This window comes from Polyodon spathula, chromosome 8 (genome assembly GCF_017654505.1).
Source record: "Polyodon spathula isolate WHYD16114869_AA chromosome 8, ASM1765450v1, whole genome shotgun sequence".
Taxonomy (NCBI): Eukaryota; Metazoa; Chordata; class Actinopteri; order Acipenseriformes; family Polyodontidae; genus Polyodon; species Polyodon spathula.
The window spans coordinates 12,379,168-12,406,853 of NC_054541.1; the positions used below are offsets into that span (position 1 = coordinate 12,379,168).

Sequence of the window (27,686 nt, forward strand, 5' to 3'; positions counted from 1 at the left end):
GGATGATTTTCTATAAAGCAAAAATACAACGCCACCCAATCCAAGTGCCACCCTTTACATCTTTCTGCATGCCATGTGCAATCTGAATTTCAGACCTGCTTTAGAGGCCAGGGGTGCTGAGCTAGCTGTATTTTCAATGTACTCAGATTAAAATCAGCTGATATGAGCAACACGATTAATCACTGAAAACTTGAAAAAATAAAAATATCTAAACTGTTTGCAGCTTCATGCTCTGAGTTCAGAGCTCTCCTACTCATGATCTCATTAAGTGCATAGCTTTGGAACCTTGGTGCTGAACCCTGGCATGTAAAACGTGTCTAAAATGCAGATTTCACAGCACAGAGGTGCAACTGATCAACCGTCATTGATCGACCAGCAGTTCTGAGCTCTATATTATCACAACTATTTAAAACTCCCAATGCAACGTGTAAAAAATAAAACAACCTCCTTCTCTGCATTTCAGTTTGCTCTAATGAGCTAAATTCGACTTGTCAGCCCTGTTGCCATTTCCTAGCCCTGATTGCTGCTTTTTAATTAGCCTCAGCAAAGAACAGAGCAAACAGTTCTAATGAAATATTGATGACAGATGACCTCCCCATCCACAAACAGCCTAACTTTAAAGCAAATGGATTTATTCAGATTTAGTTATTCAGAGTTCTACCAGATAGGATGTCAATAAGAATATCTACTATCTAATATTAATGCAAGGTTTCTGAATAGAAGAGATATAAATCCTTTTGCAACCATTCGGCCCTTCTCTCTTTCAGCATCAAGAGAGGTCTGACAGCAGCCAACGCTATACACAGCTGCTACGGAATGAAAAGTTGGCATATTTAGCTGTTTGTCTTTACCAGCAATACATTTTTTTTAATCTAGCACCCTGTGAATAGCAATTATCTTTTCTGCTTTCATTTGGTGACACATATCACGAGATATTCAAGGAGAATATTTAACATTCACATTAGATTCACTGTCAGTGTCTGGCTTGTTGAAGTAATTGGCTTGTGCGATACCTTGTTTTCTCTGCAAGAATTGAGAAATAATTAGGATGTGCCCCTTCAGTTGGCAGAACAGATATAAATCAATTCGTTTATGAATGAGTCGAATTGAAGGGACTAAAAAATATCATTTCAAAGGAAAATGAACGCGGGCGGAAAAAGGATTGCGTGTCAAAGCACAAAGGAAAGAGGCACAATTTCTTGCTTGTACAAATTATTTCACGATGGTGCAGGTTACTGTATCCATCAGCCTGAGTTGTTGAGTAGGCCTGGTACAGTATAAGCTCATCCTGTATTATCAAACACTACCTCACACAGTGCTTGAATTAATAGCGTTCATCCCTACATATTTGCATGCTCATAGTTGGCAAAGTAAGAAATCGCCAGTTTTTAACCAAGAGGCATGTAACCTTCCAATGAATTAATTCACTCCCGGCCTGTATTTTGATGAATCCGTTTCCTATTCAGTTTTTTTTTTTTTTTTTTTTTTTTTTTTGTGCCTGGGGAGTTTAAAGCGTCCCTCAGAAGCCCTGTTGGGTATAAACTGTTTGACACAGCCGTCTTCATTTATCACTGTCAGTAATGTGTAGCAACCAGGCTGCTTGCTATTGTAACCTGCCGTGGAGGACACTCCAAAGTGCCCTGCTTCAGCAGGCATGATCCCTTTTAAATAAATCTGAACAAATGCATTTTTTATAATAAATCAGCCAGGTCATTCTTATTTATGTACAATTAACATGCAGCATAATTCATGAGGACTCTCCCCTGGAACTAGGGCCATTACGAATGATCTATGGGATCAGTTAGAAATACAATTGAAAGGCTTGGTTTTTAACTAAACAAGCTTGGAGCAGGAACAGATTTATGTTAATCAGATCGCTATAAACCAAAGCCCTTGTATTTTAAAGGATTTTGTGGCACTAGAGCTGGTCTCAGTCCATCTATCTGCTCCGCCACGAGATGGGAGAAAGACCCCATGGAAACACACCCACACTCACTCAATGAGCTTGCCTACACATCAAACAGGATTCATAGTGACAGTAAGAAATGAAATACAAAGACAGCATGTCTGTTTAGATTCACGAAAGACTGTCCTGCGTGCATCTGTTCTTCTGTCCAATGTTTATATACTTGAAGAATGTACGTTATAAATTCTTCCCATGTTTTGGAAGATTTTTTGTTTTTGTTTTACTTAAATGTAGTGTATCAAGCGAACCACAAATAAACTAGCACCTCCACCAGGCTGATAGTAGCCTAATAATACCTAATTGTAGTTTTGTTCATTACAACAGAATTCATTAGCTAAAGAGTCTGTACTGCAGCAACCTGGATACATTACTGTTATAAATGGCATCTAGTTGGCTGCACACTATCACAGTGTAGTAAGGCTGTAGTTGTTTTTGGTTGCATACCTGCATCCACTGGAAATTGCAACAGAGAAGAATCTGAGGTGTCAGTGTAAAATACAATCTTTATCCTTCACAGGACCATGCCAGCTTGCCCCGTTTCATTTCTCAACTCTTAATGCTGTTCGTTTTCGCCTGGAGCTTTTGTGATTCTAGTGGTCGTAATTGCAATGCACAAATCAATCAGTCTGGGCTCTCAATGGGATCCATAAAATATAATGGTGCAATCATTATAAAGCCATAAGGATAATGCATAGCATGTGGATCAACATAAGTAATGGTTCAAGTCTTATAAAAAGCCATAAGGGATAATGCCATACAGATAATACCTATGCAGGTGATTTATATTTGGTGGACCTGCAAGGAACATATATCTCAATTACAAAGGTCGAGAAGCTCTTTATTTTAAGTTTCTTATTTCAACTTGCATATATATATATTATATATATATATATATATATAGATATATATATATGCTGGACTGTATATGAATGCTATTGACAGCTAGTATGCAGTCACTTTTTTAATATAATTGAAAGAATTAAACACACATGGGCATGGGCATGTACCTGTGGATTTCACTGTTGGTGCTGTACAGCGACTGAGGGTCAGAAAGGTTAAATTCCTAACTTCATTGCACTGAGTATCTGCTACTTCCTTGCATTACTTTCTATTCCTGGCTACCAGGATCCCCCAGATGCCAAATATATAAAGAACTTGTATAATTTCAACAACCACCAAGAGGAGAAACCAGCAGAACAAATCAATCCAAACTCTCTATGTTACTCAAACCTTGCTGTGCTTTTTAAAATCATTTTTTGTTCTTCTTTTTTCCCCCCAATTAGTTAGAGCTTGAATACAATTGATCAGGTCAGTAAGGTGACGCAAAGTAACTTCCCCTTTGTGCATGAACTTTAGAAAGAATAGGAAAATCAGAGGGAAACCTTTTAAGTTAATGCCTGCCGTTTAATGGCGAGTCCCTGAGGATAGGGCTGATAATAACCCACAAAAATATATTAGTATACTATATATTAATATATTTTATTCATAACCTGCTGACACTGTGTACTTTATTAAAGGTTTTCTAAGAGGTACCTTTGGTTTGTGAATGGCATGTCAAGTAAACCCAAATAAATTATCCAAACTGTGAACAACACTCTCATCCGGACAGCCCACGCTCACCAATCCCCCGTTCAATCTAAATGTACAGGGGTTTTGCTGTGACTGGTTTCTGAGGTTTTTGGTTTTGTCAAATTAATAATTTTACAGTTCTATTTCACAAACACCTCCTGTTCCCAATTAGTATGGACCATATTTTATTTTTAAGTGGCAGCTTTTCAATTTATTAACTGTTAACAACTAGCTTACCAAACGTTTATATAAGTGTTATAATATATTCACAAAAATCAATCTTGATTATTTATATATATATATATATATATATATATATATATATATATATATATATATATATATATATATATATATATACATTCGCGGATACAATTTCAATCATACTAGTGCATTGGATTTCATTTATTTATAGTTGTTTTTATAAGTGAAATCAGCGAGTATAACATACCTTTATTAAAATAGTTTAGAAATGGGCTAACTGGTTAACTTATCGTTTGTTAACATGTTAATCAGATTTCACAGTTAACAAAATAAAAAATGTGATCAGTCCTTCCCACTTCCCCCAATCAGAACAGAACCGTGCGCAGTCAACACTGAGCAGCAGATGGAGCCCTTGATCTTTATGAGTTTAGTATCCATGACGTTGATCACAGAAATAAAGAACACATGAGATTAAAAACACGAAGACTGTCATAAGAGTGACAGACTCCATGTTGTGCTGTTGGTGCAACAGGAAAGCTGCAGCGGCAAGATCAGTTCTCAGAGAGCCCTGTAACTTCTTCTGCTGGGCTGAATTTCATTTCCAGTGGTGGTGGTCGGGGATACTTTTCACAGCTAAGCAGGTGCCTAAGATTTCAGCTTATTCCTTCCTTATTCCTTCCATTTCAGCAAACTCTTTGCAAGGGTAACAAAAGGGAGCGCTCTTAAACTGGATTTTAGAATGATTACACTGTTACGCTGATCGATTTGTTCTTCAAGAATATGTCACAACAAACAATGTTAGTGATGTGCATTTTATCAGCGTTTCATACAGTTTTACCTGATGTTACTGCTATAGCACCGGTGCCTGTTTCAGTCAGCTGGTAGGAATGACCAGGGTTGAAATGGAAACAGGAATGCATTTAGGTGATGAGCTCGGAATGATATTTAAGAGTATTATGAAATGACTTGGACATACTGAGGTGTGGAACTGTATATTATAAAGGCTGCATGTGATATAGTTAGCTTACCCTCTACAGCCTCCACCCCCCCCCCCCCCCCCCCACCACCGTGGTGGTGACACTGACTTTAGGATCTTTCATGTCAGAGCTTGTCTTCAAAAGTTTTTTTTTTTTTTTTTTATAAATAACAGTACGTGCAGCAAGGTGTGCATATAAACAAATCCAAATCACATATTGTGTCGACAATGGGAGTTACATTATTTATCTTAATATTCCTTGTCACATGTTGTGCACATTTTTTTTTATCCTTTGAGAGTCCACAGAATGTTTGCTGGCAGGTGTAAATTCTCTTAACAATCGCTGTCTTTTTTCTTCATCTTAAAATCTCCTGAACCACATGCAGAAAATGGAAAGCTGAGTTTCTTCACAAGCCAATAGATAGTACATCAAAGCAGGACTTGCTGGCATTTTAGAGGACATTCCGTACTTTTTTGGTAGCATACTTATCAATCACATCAGTGGTGGAGTAATTGCTTTCAGTGTGAAAGCTTTCTCTGTTCTATGCCATGGCTACCGTAATATACTAGTTATAACACATGACTCACAATGCTTGTATAATGTGTACACTGCAGAAATGTCATCTTCTGTTGATTACTCCACTCTCTTCCAACTATATAAGCCATGTGACACCCCTGGTCTGGTCTTGGCAACCTTCTTTTTAGTTTCAGCTGTGCTTTAAACAACACCACTGGGTATAACAACCTTCCTATACTTAGTTCACATCAACAGCGCCCCTCGACAAAAAAAAAAAAAAGTGTTCTGAACTAAATGAGGGACCTGGAAAGATTCCCAAGCACACTGCACTGGAAGTGTAGACTTTCTCAAAAAAGCAGATCAGGCAGGTAGAAATGTACTTTTCTTAGGCAGCACCTTCGAGAAGTAATTGAATGCAGTCCTCCGTAGGAAAAAAAAAACATCTTTGTGAATTGCTTTGATCAGTTGTCAGTAGTAATAACTCTAAGTTCATCCCTCTGCTGTCAGAAAGTGTGCCATCCCCTTTCTTATCATCAAAATAAATCAATAAAGAGAGAAAAGCTAACGTTATTAACTTCAAAATGAAGCTACTTGAGTGCATTTTTTCAGTCAAACAATTATAGTCCACCTCCATCTCCGGACTTAAAAAGGTCTTAGTACCAGTGTGTGTCTTGAGATTCTACTTTAGGATAATAAAAAAAGCTCTTCTCAACAAGGCAAGTGAAAGACTCAGTCCTGCACCTGACAGCTAAATTAGAAAGAAGTTGCAGCTGCAGTAATCATAAGTGTTCAGTCTGCTTTTGACACAATAAATGTGGATGAGCAATGCCATTGCGCAAGCATTTACAGGTATCAAAAACGATATAGAAACATAGTCAATGACTCTGACGCTAACAACGTGTAAATCAATGGCACTGGTCTTTCAAATGAAAAGTCTAAAACACAGTGGCAAACAATTAGCAATAATCAATAAAATTGTAGGTTTTCTACCAACATCACCTTGTAAAATTGAACTTTTTCAACGACCGCTACAGTTAATAATTTTTTCCCTGCACAGTGTTATGGATACAGAGAGCTGCCTAGTAAATCAGCTTCAAAGGAAGAAATTGTTGCAGGAGTCCATTGGCTTTATTGAAAAGGAAAATGGTGTCTGCTAATCCGGTGTTTCCAGAAACATTCGTCTTGTATGCTTGCATGCTGGATATTTCTGCACGACGCTGGTCTGCTTTGCAAGTGTACAGAACAGGACTCTGTCATATTTTCCAGTCTTTGTGACAGTGTTAACCTTGATCATTTATTTAAACCTCAGGTCCTTTGTGTTCAAAACTCTATTCTCTCAACTTAATATCCCTAATTATGATGCAAATCGCATCATAGCTCATTAGGCATGGTAATTGGTTATCCACGGTTCTGTATTAACGTTTGATTATTGAGTTAACAGAAAGATGAACAATTTATACCATAGGGCAAGGGATCAGGTGCATGTATATTGAGGGCTTTTAAACCCTCAGGCAATTAAACTCCCTACACAATGATGAAAGAAGAGCTTTCTAATAAACCAAGCAGGCAGGGCTGAGAGAATGACCTGTTTGATACAGCAGAATGCCAGCGATCAATGCAATAGGTTGTGCTAAAAGAAAAAGTATGGAATAAGTGGTTCTCAGACCAGAGCATCTGCATCTCCTCTGTTGTTTTCATGGATCTCAGCTTCCACTCACATCAAAGACAGAGAACAGTCGTATTTTTCATCTAAAAACCAATCGCTCCGGGGAGTGTTGAATTGGAACTTGAACCAACAGCTTCCTTAGCTTAAACAAACCAGCAGGAGAGAACTGTGGAATGAATGATTTCACGAGCACTCCTCTAACAGTCACTGATCACAGTTTGATTTTAATATTATGCATTTGTCATTTTAGTATAAAAAAAGGATAATAATCCGGTCCCTATTCAGACTCTATCCCAATCGTGGCAGACCCTATTGCTTGCTGCTGTGCTCCTCGCTTGTGAAACTCTTTTGGTTGACGTGAGACAGATTGAAACATTGGATTTTTTAAAGTCTACATGTGTCAATGTGCTTTTATATAATTGGTTGTACTGTTGCAAACTTTTCCCCTGGACTGTGGAACTCCTGTAGTGCTTCACAGAAGCGTGTGACAGAAGAGGGCATACAATGCCCATTCCGCTTGTGACCACAGTGAATATAATTTCACACTGATTGCATTTGAGCATGTGTAGATTATTGCAGGTTATTTCCATGAGCCTCTGGAGACTAAATAAATCATCACAACACATCCATTTGTAGTTAAAGCTGTTGATCCCAAATTCTTGTCCCATTAACAATGCATGCTTCCAAGATATAAAACGTGATGGTTTATTGAACAACGAAGCTGCCCAGGCTGGTTCGCCATTTCAGGATCTGCTTAGACTGGCAGAACTGCTGGCATTAGACAACACTCTGTATCAACATTATTTTACCAATTACATTTGGAACTCATAGTTTAAATCTACTTACCTATATGAAACGCCATTATACAGTAGTCAGTTTACTTCAAATACAAGTCTCTACAGATATAGGTCAGAAACGTGAATTGCAAATACTGTATATACATTTTTTGTTTGTTTTCTTTATCTACTAAAACAAATAGTATGTATGGGTATGACATAATGGAGCCACATTTATCTGCGTGTTTTGATTGGGATTTAAATGCCAGAAATGCCATGGAAGACATCAGGTGACATTTCCTTAATTAAATTGTCAATATTACATTCTATTGCTTGATAGAATTTGTACCTCAGCTTTAAGATGCTGATCCCATGATACATGGAACCACAGCTGTGTGGGGTAAGTCAGCCAATAACACAGGCAATACCATTCTATTCCAGAGTACCTACATTGGCACGTGTATGTACTTTAAATCCATTTGCTTGCAGTCCAAGTCCTGCACTTGATTTCGTAACACGTACAGCCTAAAAGCATCCTTTTCTTGAAATAGTAACTCATTGGGTTATGTTGTACAAAGCAATTGGTTCTGAGAGGGCTTTGCTTAGTTCTGCTGTGGTGATGCTCAAAACAGAGTCATCATTCAAGAAAACAAAAATAATGGAATACCTTCCATCGGTGGTGGTGATTCAGACCCAAGCGGTTTGATTTCCTTCGTCAGTGATTTTTCTGATTACTGTATTATTTACAATGCCTGCGCATAATCACACTTGACTCAGAGGCGCTGTGGAGAGCTGCGATAGCTGCCGTTTTTGACTGGTTTTGATCTGGTAGCTTCCCAGGGGAGTGTACTGCACCGCTGGCAAGTCTCTGGCGTGATTCTGGGGGGAAGAAATTGGAGTTAGTTTCAGCACAACATGTTTAGAATGCCAAAGTCTACTCCAGCTTTCTGCAACGAAAACTGCTGCTTTCCCATTAGCACCACTCAGATATATTCATTTGCAGGGTTTTTTTCCTGCAAATAATCAACTGTAACAACAAGGAGTGAGTGCAAACACACTGGCCTAATACACTCACCTGAAAGATACTTCTTTTCATTGCAGGACTGGGTTAGATTTGAAGTGCACAGTATGAACCATCTTATCTGGTCTCTGCTTGTTGATTCTGTACTCACACGCACGCGCACGCACGCGCACGCACACACACACACACACACACACACACACACACACACACACACACACACACACACACACACACACACACACTACTGACCAACCTGCATGCATTTGAAAACAAATCAGTTCTTGGTACAGCTCTACAGGTTACTTTTAAAGAGACAAGCTACATTTTTCTCCGTACTTACAATAGATACAAGCAGTTAAGGATATGACTGTGAAGCTGGGCACTTTTGAAGCCATGACTAAGCTCTGTTGTGTGCAGCAAAGGAGCTGCAGCAAAGGAGCTGCATCTAATTGCGGCCCTCATTGTTGTCACTGTACAGGGAACAGGTTTCACATCACACAGCCCTGCAGTGCTTTAAACCCCCGTGAAATGTCACACTGTGGAAGGTTTCATCATGGGGGTCCGAGCGAACTACAAAGAGAAAGGTCAGAGGAATGCACTACAAAAAGGATCAGCCACAATAATAGCAAACCTGCCAAAGGGCATCATATATCGCTTTGCTATCCTCAGAAAAACTAAACCTGCCATTTCTTTGGGTAAATCGTCTAGCAGGAAGCATTATTGGCATGAAAAGAGCTGCTGATGAAGCACAGCAATACCCCTTTCCTTTCCCGTAGATGTAAGTCACCCCACCCCCTGTTTGGGTTTTTCTGTGGATCTGAGGCCAGAAGTGAATTGCATTGACATGTTAGACATAGTCAAATTCCTTTGTCTGGAACTGTAGGTGAGAGATCACTGATCCACATTTTCTTTTCAATAGCTCTTTCATTCATTTTCCATTTACTGCCCCAGTACTGGAGAAAATTTACTTCCAGCCGGCTTTTAAAACACCCAGTGTGAAAGTTAATTAACGTTGAGTGGTACTCAATTGCAAAGGTGAGGGAAGGACGGCTTTTTTTGTTTTGTAATCAACACATTAATGAATAGATTTCTTTAATACCTGACGATAAAAGGCAACTGCGAGTCCGAGTATCAGCACACCTCTAATATTTTCAAAACACTAAAGTCAAAGGTAACTGTGGCAGAGCAAAGCTCTGCCCTTTTTAAATTGGCAGGGATGGAGTTAATTTCCCCTACCTGCCTGGGTTTATTATGTTCGGGTGGCTGGGGTTGATTAGTTGATTAAATGATTAACTTAACGATCAATCAGCGCCCAGCCACCTGACATAAAAGGAGGCCTCTACTTCTCATTTTGGAGGAGGGAGCTGAGGAAGTAGGTTGGTGTTTGTGATTTTAGAATTTTGTTAAATCCAGTGGAGGCATTGCCCAGCCTGGAAATCTTTATTTGTGTGAGTTTTGCTTTATTTGTGTTTGAATATCTGTTATTTTGCCCATGTGCACCTTTATTTTTGTTTATTTATAATAAAATTAGTATTTGAACTGCAGTCTGTCTCTGGGCTTCTATCCACTCGCCAGCCTGCCACAGTAACACTTGTGAGAAACTAAGTGCAGCCGACCACCGTTTCAGCGAGAGCCTTCATACTGAGTTCTGTTGTTTGAGGTGTGGGGGTGTGTGGCGGAGTGTCCTGCCCCTTTGTTTATTATTGTGTTGTACTATGATTTATGTGTTAATGCAACAGTGAAAGCTCTCCGTTATTATTATGTATTGTTTGGCCGGATGAGTGAGACGCCGTCCGACAGGTTATTGTTTTTATTTTTAAATACCTCGTGGGGATGTGTGACTGATCAGCGACTGATTATTTAACTAGCTGACAGTCACGCATCCTTATTTAATCTTGTGCAGTCTATGGCCGATTGGTAATAAGGTAATTAATAGCTAGTTAACCCCTCGGCCAGAATATAAAAGCCTGCAGCTGTCTGTGTTCAAGGAGGAGTGTCAGATGAGAGAAGTCTGTTGAGGAAGGAAGCAATTGCTAAGCGTGCTTGTTTAAGCACGATGCTTGTTTGCTATTTGTGTGTTTATTTGTTCAGTCAATGCACCTTTTTGTTTGTGTTGGTTTTGTTTAAACCTTTATTTTGTTTTATTTATTAACAAATACTGAGCCCCACGGCTCAGTTTTCACCCGCCATTCATTGGTTGGAGCCTGTTTTTGGTCTGATGTCACCCCTGCAAAGCCAGCCTTTCACAGGGTGGTGGTGCTACATCCTGTAAGATGTATGGAGACAGGAAAACGTTAACACATAATCAAGGCAATGAGTTCAAGATGAGCGATCAATTCCAGTAATCTATTAATCTAAAAATATCACTTGATTTATACCTGGCAATAACTAAAAACACCTCTACTCTGCTGCCAGCGAGGTGAACCTCCAGTTTGCACATTAAATGAATACACAATCACATCTAGGGAACAGCTGCGGCTGAAGGCAGCAGAATCAATATTTCACCTGCCATAGATCAAGGCCGAAAGGGACAGACTCCTTGTTATTCAGCAAGATATGCGTTTAATTGATTCATTCAGCAGAGCTCCTCTCTCCCTGCAGGCTCAGGCTTCAATTACTTTCCTGTTCTGTTATGAAACAAGTGTTGCTTCAACTTTGTACTGTAGATTATTGAGTTAAATTATACATTGCACCCTTAGAGCCAGACTATCACATTCATATGCAATCTGATCTGCTAATACAATTATAAAAAATAGGCACACTGGCTTTCGAATCCTTTGAGAGTGCTATAACAGCTTGTGAGAGCAGCAGCACGTGACTCCCAGCATCTGTCTGCGTGAACCACTTTAAACATTGTGGCTGTCAAAACTTCAGTGGATTAGCAAAGGAGCATGAATGAAGCATTCCACTTCTGTGCACAGGGAGCGACGGTGTGTTGGGAAACCTTGCCTCTGTCTGTGCTTCTACTTCTCTGTGGGTAAACATTTCACAAGCCCCTAATGTTTAAGCACACAGTTGTCCTTAGATAGGACCAGGGTCAATGTGATTTTGTAATGAGTAATCAGTAGGGGCCGGAAGAGCCTCATAGGGCTAGAATTATACACAGAGCTGCAGGGAGTGTATTCCTCTAGCATGCAGTACGGGGAGGCCAGGAGGTGCAGGGAGGTACTGGCAGGGGAAATCTTGTCCCGGATGTCTGCTCTTTCTTTCCACTCATCTGTGAATAAAGACAGCATTGCAGAGTATGTCCTGTGACAATAAGGCAGCAACGAGCCCCCCGTGCCAGGGCTCCCTTTCCATCAAGCAGGATTGTGGGTCAACAGGTTCCTGCTGAATTTCACACATAGGGAAAGAGGAGAGAAAAATGCTATGAAAGGGTACGCAACAGGCAGCTGGAAGAGGCAGTAAAGTAAAAAAACATTTCTTCTGAGCGGCAAAGTAAGGGTGAGATAGCAATCCTGACATACCTGCACTACCATAAAAAAGAGAACCTGAAACACTGTGAACTTGTCATCTTTATAAGAATACATTTAAAGAGATTGCTAGACATAGTGCATACGCTTTCCAGCACTGTGCCATTATATAACTGCCTGAGCTGGGTTGATAATGGTTGAGCCGCAAGGCCATCTGACATTTCTTTTGTAGTCAGGTGTAAAGAGCAGTGAAGTATATTGGTCTAGTGCAGTTTATTTCAAACTGCACATGCGTAGTTTAGTCCAATGCGATCTGTGCCGTCTGTATTGTCCAGCAATGGCACTGCAACTACATTGAAAGTTCTTTCCTGATTCGTTTTGCAACATTCTGAAAGAAGGCATAACTGCAGTGTACAAAACATTTTTTGGTTGTACACAAAAGGTTTAGATGAATAGAAAATGATTTATTTCAGGGGGTTCTGGTGAAAACCCTGTCTTCTTTCGACACAGCTGAAGCACGGCTTTTGTCCGACACGTTCTGAAGCAATGCTTTTTTTTTTTTTTTTTTAAATCATTTAATCCTTTTACTGTTGTAAACTATGGTAAAAACAAGTGAAGGGAATCACAGTGAAAGCATGGTATAATATAGACATTTCACAATACAGTAATCCCTCGCCAACCGTGGGTGTTAGGTTCATGAAAACCCCCGTGGTTGGCAAAACCGCGGTTGGTAACTACTAGAGCTTATGGGGAATAGAGGGTTAGGTTCTCCATGGCCGTGGTTACACTTATCAAAGCCTATCTAAGTTGCATTTTCCTTCACTAAACACAAATGAAAAACACAGTAACATAAAACAATGCAAATACTATAACATACTGGGTAATGTAACATGTAAAAAGAAATAAAATTATAACATAATAAAAAGTAATGTTTTATTTACCTTGAATCCTCAGAGTTGAAGGCCAGGGTGTTGTTGACTGGTGACACTTACGCTAAGTTAATACGGAGCAACGAGACCGCATGCACATGCTACCGTGACTAGCAGAGGAGACAAAGCGAGAGATCATGCTGGTACTGATAGCGGGAGATGCTGGCGAGATGGCAGCGCGCAAGAATACACACGATGGCGCGGAAGCAAATGCGGATGCGTCATATGTTTCCGTGCAAAACCGCGTATACACAAATCTGTATGCCGCGGTTGGCAAATTGGTATACAAAAGGAAAACCGCGTATACATGAATTCCGTGGTTTGCAAATATGCGGTTGGCGAGGGATTACTGTACTGTGCTGTAAATAAATAATGGCAAATACATTAAACACACACAGTTGTTAAAATTCTCTATATAAATCTATCATGATGCATCTGATTCAATAATGATTGTAACAATTTAAACCTATGCAGGCACACCGTCAAAAAAAAAAGAAAAAAAAATTGAATTAGATGGGAGCAAAATCTAGTCATGTATCTGCAGTATACTAGGAATAACACAGAGCCTTCCTTTCTTGTTCGTTACTAATTAGATCTGAGACCTGCATGTTTAATGAGGAAATAATTACAGTTCAGTTTGTTTTTATATATTAGGAGGCTGAGGATTTGCATGAGTTCACTTGAAATTTGTAAAGCAGATGCAAGCTGATGGCAGAGGAACTCATTAGTATGGTTGCAGTGTCCTGCAAGGTGGGATGCTGCTGGGTAGTGATGCTCAGAATCATCCACAGTTGTGACTTTTGCCATCTCTTCTGGAAGTAGGAATTTGCCTCTTTTGTCAAGACTTTACATTAAGTGTCTCTAATTACTGTGTGTTTACATACTAATCACTTGGTAATGCATGTTCTTAATAATTACAGTGTCATTATGTATCGTGACAATGTACTAAAAGTGGAAATCTTTAAACAAGCATTAAACACACTTTTTTTTTTTTTTTTTTAATAAAAACTACAAAACAAAACTGTCGGCATTCGTAACCTGATCATACTATGCCAGGAGAATCAAGCAGTCCTTTCTGATGATATTTAATAGGCAGCAGATGCTGTATTTTTTTTTTTTTTGTTTGGTTTGTTTGTTTCATGTTCTGCTTTTTGAGTTTCTTTGCAGTCATGCTTGGCTAATAATCTTTGAATACGCCATAGCCATGCAAACTGTAAAACCCTGAACAATGTCTATGTGTTGGGTGGCATTCGCTGCTGCTAACATGCACACTGTCATGGGTACAGCATTGGCATGTTGAGACAGGGCTGGGTGCTCATTGCCACTGAGCTTTCAAGGGGTTCTTTACACTGTGTCTCTAATTAGCTGTATTTACATAGTTACTTGTTACATACGTTACTAGTGAATACATGGGTACTCACGCATCATTACAATGTTATTATGCATAGTTATAATGTACTTAATATGTAAATCTTTGTTGCAGATTTTAACCCCATCCCTATCCCTAACCCTAACCCTAATTTCAAAAAGAAAAAAGAAAAAAAGAATCGAATCCTTGAGGGAATCACCGCAGTGTGCAAACTTCTTTCACAAACCAGCTATGCTGTGTTAATGTTTTTCACATGACTGCCGTATAACCCTTATACAAGTTTCCAATAGTATTGCAAAGTGCACTAAAGCACAGTGTAGGGATGGTAGAGCACTAATAAGCATTGCAAATCCCAGAGAGGTACGAGAAATTATATTTAATTAACAATGGTAAAAACGCAGTATTGGAAAAAGCATTTGAAACCCACACTATTGCTGTGCACACTGGCAGCAGTAAACTTTTATAAGGGAATGCAGTGATCTTTTGTTTGTTGAGTGTGTGTAGCCTGCAAGCTTCCTAAATAGAAAGGGGACTGTTCTCTTTCACCAAATACATCTATCATCGCCCCTCTGACATTGTGGGTTTACATGTTCACACTGATTTGCATCTTTTTAAAATGTTTGTTTCATTATTTAAATCAGCTCTCATTAAAAGTAACTTACGATTAATCTTGAATTCAGTGACCTCTGACAGTACTTGCATGCAAACAGATTTGGAGTCACATGTTAGAATGAAGTGGTGTTAAATTACAGCTCTTTTAATTAATCAGCCCTGAAGTTGGCAATAAATAACTAAGAAGAAAACGTGTAATTTTCATGCAAGCCTTGTTATGTTAAATTAAAAGTTGATTAAAATGTTTAAACAGGGTTAATTGAACCTCGAACAACAAATCAGTTTTATATTTTATAAACCTCTTTTATTTCCTAATGGTTTACTGCTGTGTTTGATTAAGTTTTTGGCAAACAAGATGTACATTTGAATTTGTGCTGCTCTAAGTTCTTGCAAAGATGCAACACGTGGCATCTCCTGGAAATGACCTGTACGCAATAAATGCTCCCTGGCACCCAATAAAGTCTAGTTATAACCATGTAGACAGCTTCTTACAGATAACTCACCCACCCAAACTGGGCTGAGATTAAACCTGTAATTGAGTTTCACGTTGCCCAGCCCCACTTTGAAATTCAACTTTCTTCCTTTCTGAGCAAGACCACTGAGATTAGAGCTAATCGTTGTATATTGCTCTGAAATTTAATCCATCCCGAGACATGTTTGAAATGCACTTAGACAAAAGCGATAGAGAAAAAATTATTGTACTGTAGACAGCAGAGCACTACATATTCAAGGAATCATCACTCTACGTACAAGCAGTTTTGCACTGTGATTTAATAAAAGGGGTATTAGCTTTGCTGCCGCTGACTCTGTTTCTGTATCATGAGTAAAGTGCTGAAGTCATTCTATTGAACACGGGCCTCTTGAACAGGTCACAAGGAATGTTAAATATGTAATGAAATTCCTATAACAGTTTCCTTATACTTACTAAAGCATTTATACAATTCTCTGGAAGCTGACAGCTTCATTGTCATAGCACTGTATTTGAATTAGAAAGTAGCTAAAACTGTTTTAAGCACATTTCACTGCATATGCTTTGCAGAGCCATGTAGAATTCCAGGGCAAGCAGAAGCTCTATAGAAAACTGTTTGATACACAAGACCTTGCTCTTCGTTTAAAAATGCTCTTTATATTTTGGGGTTATGTTATCACATCTCATATTGTGTCTGTCTTATAGTTTTCTGACCTCGGAAGGGCAAAGTCAAATAATGGCATACTCTATAGTTAAAAACGATTCAAACAGTAACCTATTATCATATCATCGTTTTTTCCAGAAAATATGTTCTATTTGGTAACTCTTTAAATAATGCCCGTAAATTCAGAATTCATGACTCCTGAAGTAATTCATTTTGAAATCAGCTCTGTTAGTTCATCATGATTTAAAAAAAAAAAAAACATGTAGGCTCATTTACATTAACAACTCGGCACCTATCTGTGGATGCCCATGACTATATTACTCAAAGCTTTTACCCGATTTCCTTATGGGAGCAAGCAGACTTCTTCTGGAGTTGTTAATGGGTAGATTCAATCATGCAGCTCTCTCTTAGTAGGCGCTTTTAATGACTGCTGTGTCATTTTTAAGTATGATGAATGCATGGCACTAAAATGTACCATTGGAATCATGCCTTAAAATAAAGAACATTAATCTAAAGCAGAGTAAAATGCAAAGCAGGAAACAGAAAGTTTAAATTGTGTGCACTTTAGAAAGTGTTGCAACCAGCATTAAACATGCACACACACACACACGCACACACAGACAAACACACACACACACACATGCACACACACTCACATACACGCACGCACACACACACGCACACACAGACTCACGCACACACACACGCATGCACACATGCACACACACGTACATTGGGGTGCTGAGAATAAATATTCACAAGAAGAGGACAGCAACTGCGCAGAACTAATCCTTCATCAGCATTAAACCCAGCCTTCACAGAGTACCCGATGAAGAGCAAGCCCATTCAATTAAAATGCTTTCCTGTTTCATTAATTGAATGACACAAGTGTACTGATATAGTTTAGGATGCAACATCAATGAGTAAGATAATTGCTATTTTTTTTACACCCCAAATGGCAAAACAGCAAAAAACTAGCCCTCTTAACAACAACAGTGTCGTCGCTCCTGTTCATCAGATTAGTCAGCCCGCCACTGATACTATTGAAACCTGAACATTGTGTTAAAACATGGCAAAGGTGAGCATGCAGCTACCAACACCATCAATAAGACCTGAAACCCACAAGCAGATGAGAACTAGAAGCTACTGTATGGGAGCTACTGTAAATTAAAGTCAATAGGTTAGATCTATAAACATAATTAATTCTAAGATCCCTTCATGGGTTTAGAAGCACCGCTGGATGGGTCAGAGAAGGAAGCAGCTCTGCTGTTTGTAAATGAGACCCTGCTCTTATGGATTTGAATGAGTAGCTGGCTCTCCTTCATGGGTTTAGAGGCACCGCTGGATGGGTCAGGGAAGGAAACAGCTCTTCCTCTCATTGCGCTCTGTGTAGATCTGCCACAGTGTCGGCCTCCTCTTGCATCTCCTCTCAACATGTGGAGATGATTGCAGAGAAATAGCAATAAATATGTCATCTTTTGTTAATCCAATACCGTCTCTGAGGCTGCTGCACCCAGATCAAGCCTGAGCTGGGAATACTAGGAAGGTTGCAGCTGCTTCCCTTGTTCAATTACTTTACCTCTGTAGCGAGACATTTTAATACAGATAGCACAATACATTACTAAACGGTATTTGGGTTTGGAAGTTTGCAGAATGCTGCTCAGCTAAATGGAAACGAACGTTCTGTAATTACTGGATAAAATGAGTCAAGCCATTAATCAGTGTTCCCTAAATAGCAATGCATTCATTTACGTGGGAATGCTGGCTGGTGCCACGAATATGTGCATGATTTCTCACAGCTGTAAAGTAACTTCATTATCATTAAAGACAAGGCTTTGTAATGAAATACTAGCCTTTGTCAGATAGAAGAATAAAGGCTAAGAGAGAACAGATATGTATTGCACTTCAAATTCATATAAAATCAAAACACTGTGTGTGTGTGTATGTATATATATATATATATATATATATATATATATATATATATATATATATATATATATATATATATATATATATATATATATATATTGTAACAAGGCAGGGAGGGGGGTTATTATCCTCCCTCAAGGAAAGTATATTTGTTTAATTGTTTCATTATTATTTATTGTTCAATTATCACCTGCACCTGGCTACCATTATAAATTAGAGCCAGGTGCAGAGTATTTAAGGAGAGCAAGCAGTCTGCTCAGGACTGCTGTTTGAAGGGCCCGACTGTGTCGTAGTCCCAAAAGGTGCTGTGTGAAAGCCTTTTTGTGAATCGTGTTTTTGTTAGTTAGATTCCTGTGTTAGTAAGTGCTCCAAAATGGAGTTAGTTTTTTGTTTAGTTTTTGTTTATTTTGTATTATTAAAAATAGCGCATTAGCGCTTTGATAACTCAATTTCTTGTGTGCTGGGCCATTTTTAAAGGAGCAATATACCTCGGAGAGGAAGCTCCTGTTCATTATACTTTCTTTTGATCAGTTATTTATACATTTTTTTTATCAATTATTCTACCCATTTATTTTTTATGCCAAATATGAGATGCCCAATTCACTGTAACCCATTTATCAATCAAGATCAGGGGGCGAGCTCTGTCCCTGAGGTCAAGCCAATTGCCTTTTATCATCCACCAAACATGAGGAACAGGCTGGGTAGTCTCTAACTCATGGGGTGCTTGTAAATGAAGTCATTATCCTGCCTCACCCTGGGGGAGCACATTGGACCATTAGCTTTCCTTGTGGCCTGCAGCCATTCTTCTTCTTCTTCTTCTTCTTCTTCTTCTTCTTCTTCTTCTTCTTCTTCTTCTTCTTCTTCTTCTTCTTCTTCTTCATATTGATGGGCTGGCTTGTGGATTAAGGTAGTTTTTTGTTTTAATGACAGACAACCTCCAAGGGATTACACCTCAATGCTGATATGCCAACAAACCAGGAACATGAACTCAGTTTCTCACAGACCTGGAATTTAATTGCACTCCACAAAAGAAGCTCTGTAAGATTAACATTCACATGCTGTTGTGAACAGGCGATCCTGATCTCCACAGGTAGTGTGCATGCTGTTGCGAACAGGCGATCCTGGTCTCCACAGGTAGTGTGCATGCTGTTGTGAACAGGTGATCCTGATCTCCACAGGTAGTGTGCATGCTGTTGTGAGCAGGCGATCCTGATCTCCACAGGTAGTGTGCATGCTGTTGTGAAAAGGCAATCCTGATCTCCACAGGTAGTGTGCATGCTGTTGTGAACAGGCAATCCCTCTGTCTGCGCTTGGGATTTGAAAAAAGTTATGGCATACAGTAGCATAACCACAAAACAATGTATGTGTGTGTTTTGGTTTAGTCTCAAGACATCTCATCAGTGATATAGTCATCTAACATATATGTTTTAGACTGTTCCTATCAGCTATCCAGATAAGTTACCGGTTTTTATGCATTAAAAAAAGTGAATTAAATACATTTAAATTAAAGCAAAAATATGCATAGCAATGTTACTGCACAGCTTGTCTGCCTCCCTTCCCACCTCCCCTAAAACTTCCACTAACAACTACATCTCCCAGAATACAATGGCTTCAGTTAATAGGAAAACTGTAAAAACCAATGCATTAAAGAATATCCAGTCTCTGACTAGCCCATTGTCTTTGCAGCCAATCACAGTAAAAAATAAGTAAATAAATAAATAAATAAATTCAAAGCTACCCAGGTTGATGCATAAACACCCCAGTCCAGATACAAATCCAACTGGAGCCATCACTAAAAAAAAGGGTGCCTATAATATTAAACAAACTGTTTTATAACTTATTAATGCATTTCCTTAATGTTAAAATATAAGTAACATAATTAATTTGCAGAGTCTGCATGATACCTCGTAAAAAAAGCACTGAGTACTGGTTGCTACTGTACTCCTTGGATTTCTTTCTGCATTTATGAGTCATTCCTTCTGCAATAAACCATGCCTCTATTTGCAGGGGGGAATAACATATCCATATCTCTTCTGAAGGTCTGAAATAGAAAGCCAGAGGCTTGGATCTCAAAATATTGTGAAATGAATATTACATGTTGTGGCAAAGTGCCCGTCCCTGTGTATATTTTGTGTTGTATGTTGTGTGTTAATGTTGGCGTATAGTCATTGGTACATAGGATATAAACGGGTCTGTGTAACAGGAGTGTTTAAAATGTATATTTGTATTTAGGCACGAGGATTGCACAGCACTTCACGTGCAAGTAAAATGTAATAATATGTGAGCATGGATAATTGCACTTTATTAATTCACATGCAGTTGTACCGAGACTCCAATTGAATGATTGATTAGCAATCAAGTCTCGGTACAGCTGCATAAAAGCTGCATATTTTCACTCACTCGGGGTTGTGTGTGCGATGAGTGGAGAATGGGATTGGAGACGAAGGTAATTGTAATAACAATAATAATAATAAGTTAAAATAGAAGCTCACCGTGTTTTGTCTGTATAGTCCGTTTTGTTAGTCTTTTTGTTTTGACTATGAGTTCTGTGTCCTGTGTCTTGTTTGTCTTGCAACCTTTTTTTTCTGTCTGTCTGTTCATTATTAAATGCTGAGCGAGACCATTCACTCAGTTTCACCAAACTCCACCTCTGTTGTTTATTTCCTGGTTCCTGGTTTCTGGTCTGACATCACCCACTGCAGCCGTCTTTGTGACACATGTAAACAAGGATGAGATCTGTGTCCTGCAACTGGGTGCAGACCGAAGGCTGTCAGAACACTACGCTGTATCTGACTGCCATCTAGTCTGATGTGCAGATTGAACTCCGGCACCAAGAGGACCCTTTCATGTGCTTTCAAACCTGGATTTGCTTCAGGCCAAGCCGTCCCACGTAGTTTTAATCCAAAACATACGCCCACCACGTTCATTATTAATGAAGTATTTGCTGCTGATGTCAGCTTTCATACAGCAGTGAATTGTTGAGATCAGTGCTAGAGCTTGTTTATGAGCTGTTGGAGGGGAGAATGCAATTAACAGAGGCTGGCATTAACAATGATGCTGTACTTCTCTGACAAGCCCGATATGGGATTATACTGTAGCTATACACTCTCCTCCAATATTGTGACAGCATTAAAGTCAGGGTATTGAAGGTCAATGTCTTGCCTGAGGGTAGTGGAGATAAATAATGCCACAACGAATCAGCACAAAAGATAACATTTTGAATTTCTCTGCCATTGTGTCCCATCTTTGAGTTGTATAGAAAGCATTAAGCCTCAGAATTCTTACTTCAGTGTATTGAGATAGCATGCAGCCTAGCCAACACCTATAATCCTATAGGCTCTCCTTCATAATATTGCAATATGGTGGTGCAGGTTTCCTAAGAACTTCTCTGTTCCCAAGGTAACATGATTTAAATCATTTCAAAGATTATACACAGAATCCATTTCTAACCTCTTTGACATTCACAGTGTAGCATTGACTGTATTACCTAGTAGATAGCATATAATCATCCATCCATCATTAACTGCTTAATCCTTTTTACAGGGTTGTAGCAGACACTGCATGCACCATGCACACTCATGGCAATTTAAAGTGACCAATCAACCTAAACAGCATGTCTTTGGACTGTGGGTGGAGACCAGAGTACTTGAACATGGGGAGAACATGCAAACTCCACACAGACAGACCCCTAGGCTGGAATTGAACCCAGGACCTTGGTGCTGTGAGGCAGCAGTGCTAACTACCGCGCCACCATGCTGCCCCACATATAATCATTTGTTACAATAATTATAGGACTGATTGGTTTCCAGAATAGAACACACCACTATTTCATTTAAAGACTGATTATATTATATTGCCTGCAGAAATCAAATACATGCTCAACCATGATCTAAACACGACACAATACACTGCACTTCAGTGATGCAAAGACAACACATGCATTGATTGTGATTGTGTTCAGTGCTTTTAATCAAAGAATGTAACCTGGTCCATTCAGAGTGTGATTGTTAACCAACCTGGCTTTACCATCCTGTGAATCTGCTTCATTTTCGGATGTTTTATTTACTGTTCTGAGAGGCAGCAAGATATCCAGTCTTTCATGTTTTTAAACTGAGAATCTGCATGAACTTGACATCAGTATAACACAGTCCATTGCTTCCCATCAGAGCTTTGTGAGTATTAGAAATGAAACATGACTAATAACAGTATTGGGATTGCATTGAGACACAAGGAGAGGTCTATTACAAAGATATCAATAGCAGCCAATCTCCATCCATTCACTCCAATGAATCCAGCCCAATGAATTGAAATGCACAATAAAACATGGAGCACAAATCCCTGGAGAAGTGCAGGACAAACTAGAAACGTCGGCTAAAACACAAAGAGCACTCACTCAGGTACAACACAAGCTCACAGTGACTCAACACTGAAGAGGCCTTTATGCAACTGCAGGTTAAAAAAAAGATAATCTTGAAATAAGTCATGTAATTAATCTTTTTTTTTATCCGCTTGTTGCTTTGCAATGTCAGCAGCTAGCCTGGCGTAACAGATGAAGGACATCTAGCAGCTTATGTGTGCTTGGTTTTTTATGTTCAATATTAATTAACAACAGTAAATATTACAAGGGTACCAACACAAGCATAACAGGTAGTCTGTCCAATCTAATTAGTTGTGTTTTCATTGTGATAAACTCCCACTGTGGTCTCCGGTTTTCAATTGCTATAAAACACTTCTCCTTGACACAGTATTAAACTTCTACTGCATGATATGGAAGCCAGCAGCTGAATGCCCTAGAATCAGAACATTCTATAAATTATTCCAGCACTAAACCTCTTTGCTCAACAGTGAAAAATCTGACAGCTAAGCGTTATGTTATTTGATCAAAACACAGTGAGGTAGAAATTCAGGATCATACACACCCTTTTTATAGTGTAGACATTAAAAAGCTTGGACTATGACAGCCATGAATCTTTAAAAACAACTTTGAATATTTATGGCACACACACACACAACTCAGTAACCTTATGCAAATGCAGAAATAAAGGGCTGGCTTCCACCTTCCCTATGCGGTTCTTAAGATGTTTGCGATTGTTGCATGGCTCTGGTATCAGCTGACTCAATATTGAGTCATTATCAATACCTGTCTGTGAGCTTGTCTGAGAAGCTGCCCAAGACTGAAGAGATCCTTATAAAAGTTTACCCTGGTAAAAGCATTGGGTATTATAGTGTTTTAAAGCATAGTTAAGTCATTGCAAAGTGTGGGTAAGCATTGTAAAGAACAGCCAGGCATATTAATAAACATAGCACTGAAAATTGATTTCAAATCCTCTGGTCCTGCATGGTCCCCCTCCCTGTGTATTAGAGCAGGTTGAGTTCATTCCAAACACAACTGTTTTGTAGAGAATTGTTTTAAGAGGCATGCAACTGAAAGAATTGAATCGATGGTAATCTGCCTAATAGCACTCAAAATAATGGATTATTTACACTTTTTATCCTCCCTACTTTATTGTGCAAACAGTTAATTTTTTTTAAATCACTTGTCATGGTAAGCAAAGAAAATCCATTTTCAATCTCCATAAATTGTGTTAGTATGCTAAATGTGGCATTCAGATATAATAGATTTGTATGGTTGTCAGCAACTTCCTTATTAAGTGTATTCATTTCACTATGATATGATATACAGGTGTACTGGGATATCATTGGATTTCATTGCACTGCAGCAACGCATCAATATATGAACCTATCAATTAGCTTCTACAACTGAATTATCACCAATCAGTACTTGGCACGGATAGAGAGTTAAGGTCCTTCACCTCTCCCTATATGTACAGTATTATAATAAAAAGTATTGATTCAAACCCTATTTTCGACTGTTGCTTAAGATCTAATATAAACTTGCACAATACATTTCTCACAATATTCCTTTTCCAGATACAATTGTAGCAATTACTGTGTTGGTAAACCTAAAAAGAAAAGGTATTGTGGTGCCGAAATCACAGAAAATGAAAAATGAAATCTGGGTCTTAGTCTTCCCAAAAGATGTCCGTTATATCAAAAGACTCGTTTACAGCCTTTGGGACATCAAGAATGATTGACAACATCGAAAGCGGAAATCTGGAAATGCAGTGCTTTTAAAAAAGTGATAACAATAACTATATACTGGGGATTCGGATTCCATAAACCTTCTGGTGAATGACAGGGGAACGATACAGCTCTGATAGCAGATATTCACCTGCACAGTGTCTCTTTCTTACTAAGAAAAACCTCAAGCCGATGAGGCTCTGATAGCAGGTATTCACCTGCACAGTGCCGCTTTCTTAATAAGATAAACTTCAAGTCAAGCGGACAAACTTTTCGGTTGGTGCCTTCATCATGTACTCCTGGGTGTTTGATTACAACAGCCTCTGCACGTGTATTGCTGGTACAGGAATGGCTGCCGTGACAGTGTCGTTAGGATGTGATTCCTACCACTGACTCCTTCAGGGATGTTGGGGGTGGAAATCTTCAGAAAAATCTGTTATGAAGCATGGCTCACAGAGACACCCCTTTAGTGACTGCTCCTCTGTAATTTGAGCAATGTAAGATACAGACGCACCTGGCAAACAGTCTATCAAAACCGGTCAGATTCCATCTTTCCCACATACCATGTGTGCATCACCCTGTAATGTTCTTGTAGCTGTGGGTACTATTGTGGGCAGTTAATATATTCTTAAGAGCAATACATCAAAGGACCTCCAAAACTATTCTAACCTATTGTAATGTACAAACCCGTTTTTTAATATCGCTCTCTGAAAACGATAGCGGATTTACACATTACAACAAGCCAAAAATAGACCACATTCCAGACTGTTCAAGGTTCATGAAACGTGTTTGTTCAACATGAGCAAATGATTTAATACTGGGAATCTCTTCTTAGAAAGATGGTATTTATTAAGCATGCAATAAAATAAGTTTGAAAATCACACAAAACAGTTACACAATTAAATGTCACTGTGGAAGGGGTGTGGGTAATTCACTGACTAGGAGACAGACAGGTGTACTTGAAAACACCACACAGGTGCCCAGTTTTATTTGCGAACAGTTCTTGCTTTTTCCGGCAGAGGGCACTGTTGACCGTGGGCTGCCTATCAACGATGATAGACAGCACCACGGAAATACCACAGCTGGTACGTGAACAGCAAGTGCACTCGCAGGTGCTCAAAGAAATAATAATGAAAACAGAAGGCGAAAAGAACAAGGGAAAATAAAACAGTAATAAAACTACAAATAAAAGGTGCTGCACTCGGCAGCGTTATCCCGGTCGCCGCTACCCGCACGACCCGGATCACCGTCCTACTCTGTAGGCTAACTAGCCTGCTCTTTTACAATATGCCGGGGTCTGCCCAAGGGTTCCCCGCTCTCTCTGTCTCACTATGAAACTCTTTGTTTCGCCTGATTCCCGGTCCTGGATCAGAGCTTCCGCACTCTCGTTGCGTCTAAGTGGGCAGACCTGAGGAAACAACAGAGCGTTAATTTATAGGGCTAACAATCTCCCAAGATGCGCCTCTCAGCCATTCAGAGAGGGGGAAAGTCCACACACCCACTTTCCCACCTCCCTGTGTCACTGCCATGACTCACAGGTGGTTGTTGGACGACTGCCGCCCTCTTCCTGCAGCCCGTGAACACGCCAGCAGAGTCAGCACAGATCTCTCCCTGTTACAGTCACATTAAAAGCATTACAATGAGAACTAAGGTTTAAAACAACAGTTCACAAAAAAAAAATACTAGTACATACTGACACAAGGGGCCACAATACCTGAATAGATATTTTAAGAGTATTGTTACCTAGCCTGAAAAGTAGTCTCTTGCGTTTCTCCTAATGTCAGGGCTCCCAACCTTGATGGATAAATACTTAGAGCTGAGGGCTCCAGGTGCAGTCTTTAATTTCTTAGTCTTCTTAAGTCTGAGGCAGCTTCAAAGGTTTAGGGTGGCTAGCGGGTCCGAGGGAGCATCAAAGGTTTGGGACGGCCAGCAGGTCACGGAGACGGGTTTGATTAGCCATTTGTCTCCTGAGTGCCTGGTGCATTCAAGGTGTGAGGTTGATAGTTATCTCTAGGCAAAGCTAGACAAAGTAGATTAAGGTTCATTCAATGCAGATTCCTGATACTGTAACATCATAAAAACATAAAATAGGAAAGTTCATGACCTTTGCAATATATTTGTGATGGCAATGCCTATAGAACCTACATTCTGATTCTTGGGTGTCGTGTATTTACCAACAGTTGCAAGAAAGGAGTCAACCAGACAAATAGAAAATCAACAAGAAAGAAAATTTATTACAGCGCTACACAACAGCTCTCCAGATGGTAGGTTCTCTACTGATAAGTGTCTTTTTAGTTCTGGAGTGTTCTGGAGCTAAAAGAACACGCTGCACCCATTTAAAACCTCTGCCTAGTGCCAACCAATTAGGAGCATGCATTACGTTCACAACTTCTTGCTCAGCTGAATTAAAAGTGTTCCATAGCATTTACAAACAGCTTTCTATTTAGAATAGAAATGTCTTTAAACATGACACAGAGAAAGAGGTTCTCTCCAGCAGAACAATCGACATTCTAAGAATTCTGTCCCACAAAAAACAACAATGGATTGGCCAAAATAAGAAGCTGAAAGTTCTGAAGAGGGTCCAAATGAAATGAGTTCCATTCATGACAGTAATCAGGAGTATAATCATCTACTACAACAGGAACCAGAGGAGCATTGATCGGCCGATTGGTCTCTTCTCGTTCATAAACGTTCTTGTGTTATTGTGCTCTAATAAGGTTAATACAAACATGTCTAACCAGACCTTCAGGAACATGCATCTCTGTTAAACATAATCAGATGATTAGATCTCTTTTAGTTGCGCCCTTACAAGACACTCAAACATTTTTAATAGATTATGAATGGCCCTTTAATGATCAGAATAATAACTGCCTGGCCTGGACAAAAGAGGAACAGAATGTGCTTTTCCTTTCCTCCGGCTTCTAATTAAAGGCAACAACACAGGATGGAATATGATTGAGAGGGTTGTTTGTTTCTTCTTTTGTTTCAGTGGATTTTATTTATTCTATTTTATTCCTATACAAGTAATAAGCAGGCTTTGGAAAACGGAATACCAAGGTGTGGCAGAGCAGAGCTCTGTCCTTTATAAATTGGCAGTTATGGGACTAAATTCCCCTACCTGCCTGGGTTTATTGTGTTCAAGTGGCTGGGGTTGAAGACTAATTAATGATCAATCAGCACTCAGCCACCTGACATAAAAGGAGGCCTCCGCTTCCAATTAGGGAGAGGAGGGAACTGAGAAAGCAAGCTGGTGTTTGTGCTTGCTGTTTTTTTTTTGGTTTACTGTTTTGTGTTTTTTTTTGTATTTTCAGATCCAGTGAAGGCATCGCCCAGCCTGGAAACCTTTATTTTTGTAAGTCTTGTTCTCTGTCTGTCTATTTGTGCTTAAATACCTTTGTTTTGGCCCTTGTGCCCTTTTATTTTGTGTTTATTTATAATAAAAGTATTATTGTTTTGAACTGCAGTCTGTCTCTGGGCCTCTATCCACTCGCCAGCCTGTCACATAAGGATAAACAGCAT

At 39.3% G+C, this 27,686-nt stretch overlaps 1 protein-coding gene across 1 annotated transcript in view; it reads right to left on the reverse strand.

Annotated features, from left to right (window-relative positions):
* LOC121320197 (protein FAM210B, mitochondrial-like) overlaps positions 1-8,770 on the reverse strand; it is a 13,185-nt gene extending 4,415 nt beyond the window's left edge. Inside the window, exons 1-2 of the mRNA XM_041258449.1 lie at positions 8,750-8,770; positions 8,443-8,553 (exon numbers count right to left, since the gene is read on the reverse strand). Of these exons, the coding sequence (XP_041114383.1) occupies positions 8,443-8,553; positions 8,750-8,770 (132 nt within the window). The remainder of the gene's footprint in view (positions 1-8,442; positions 8,554-8,749) is intronic.
* Between the last annotated feature and the right edge of the window lie 18,916 nt (positions 8,771-27,686).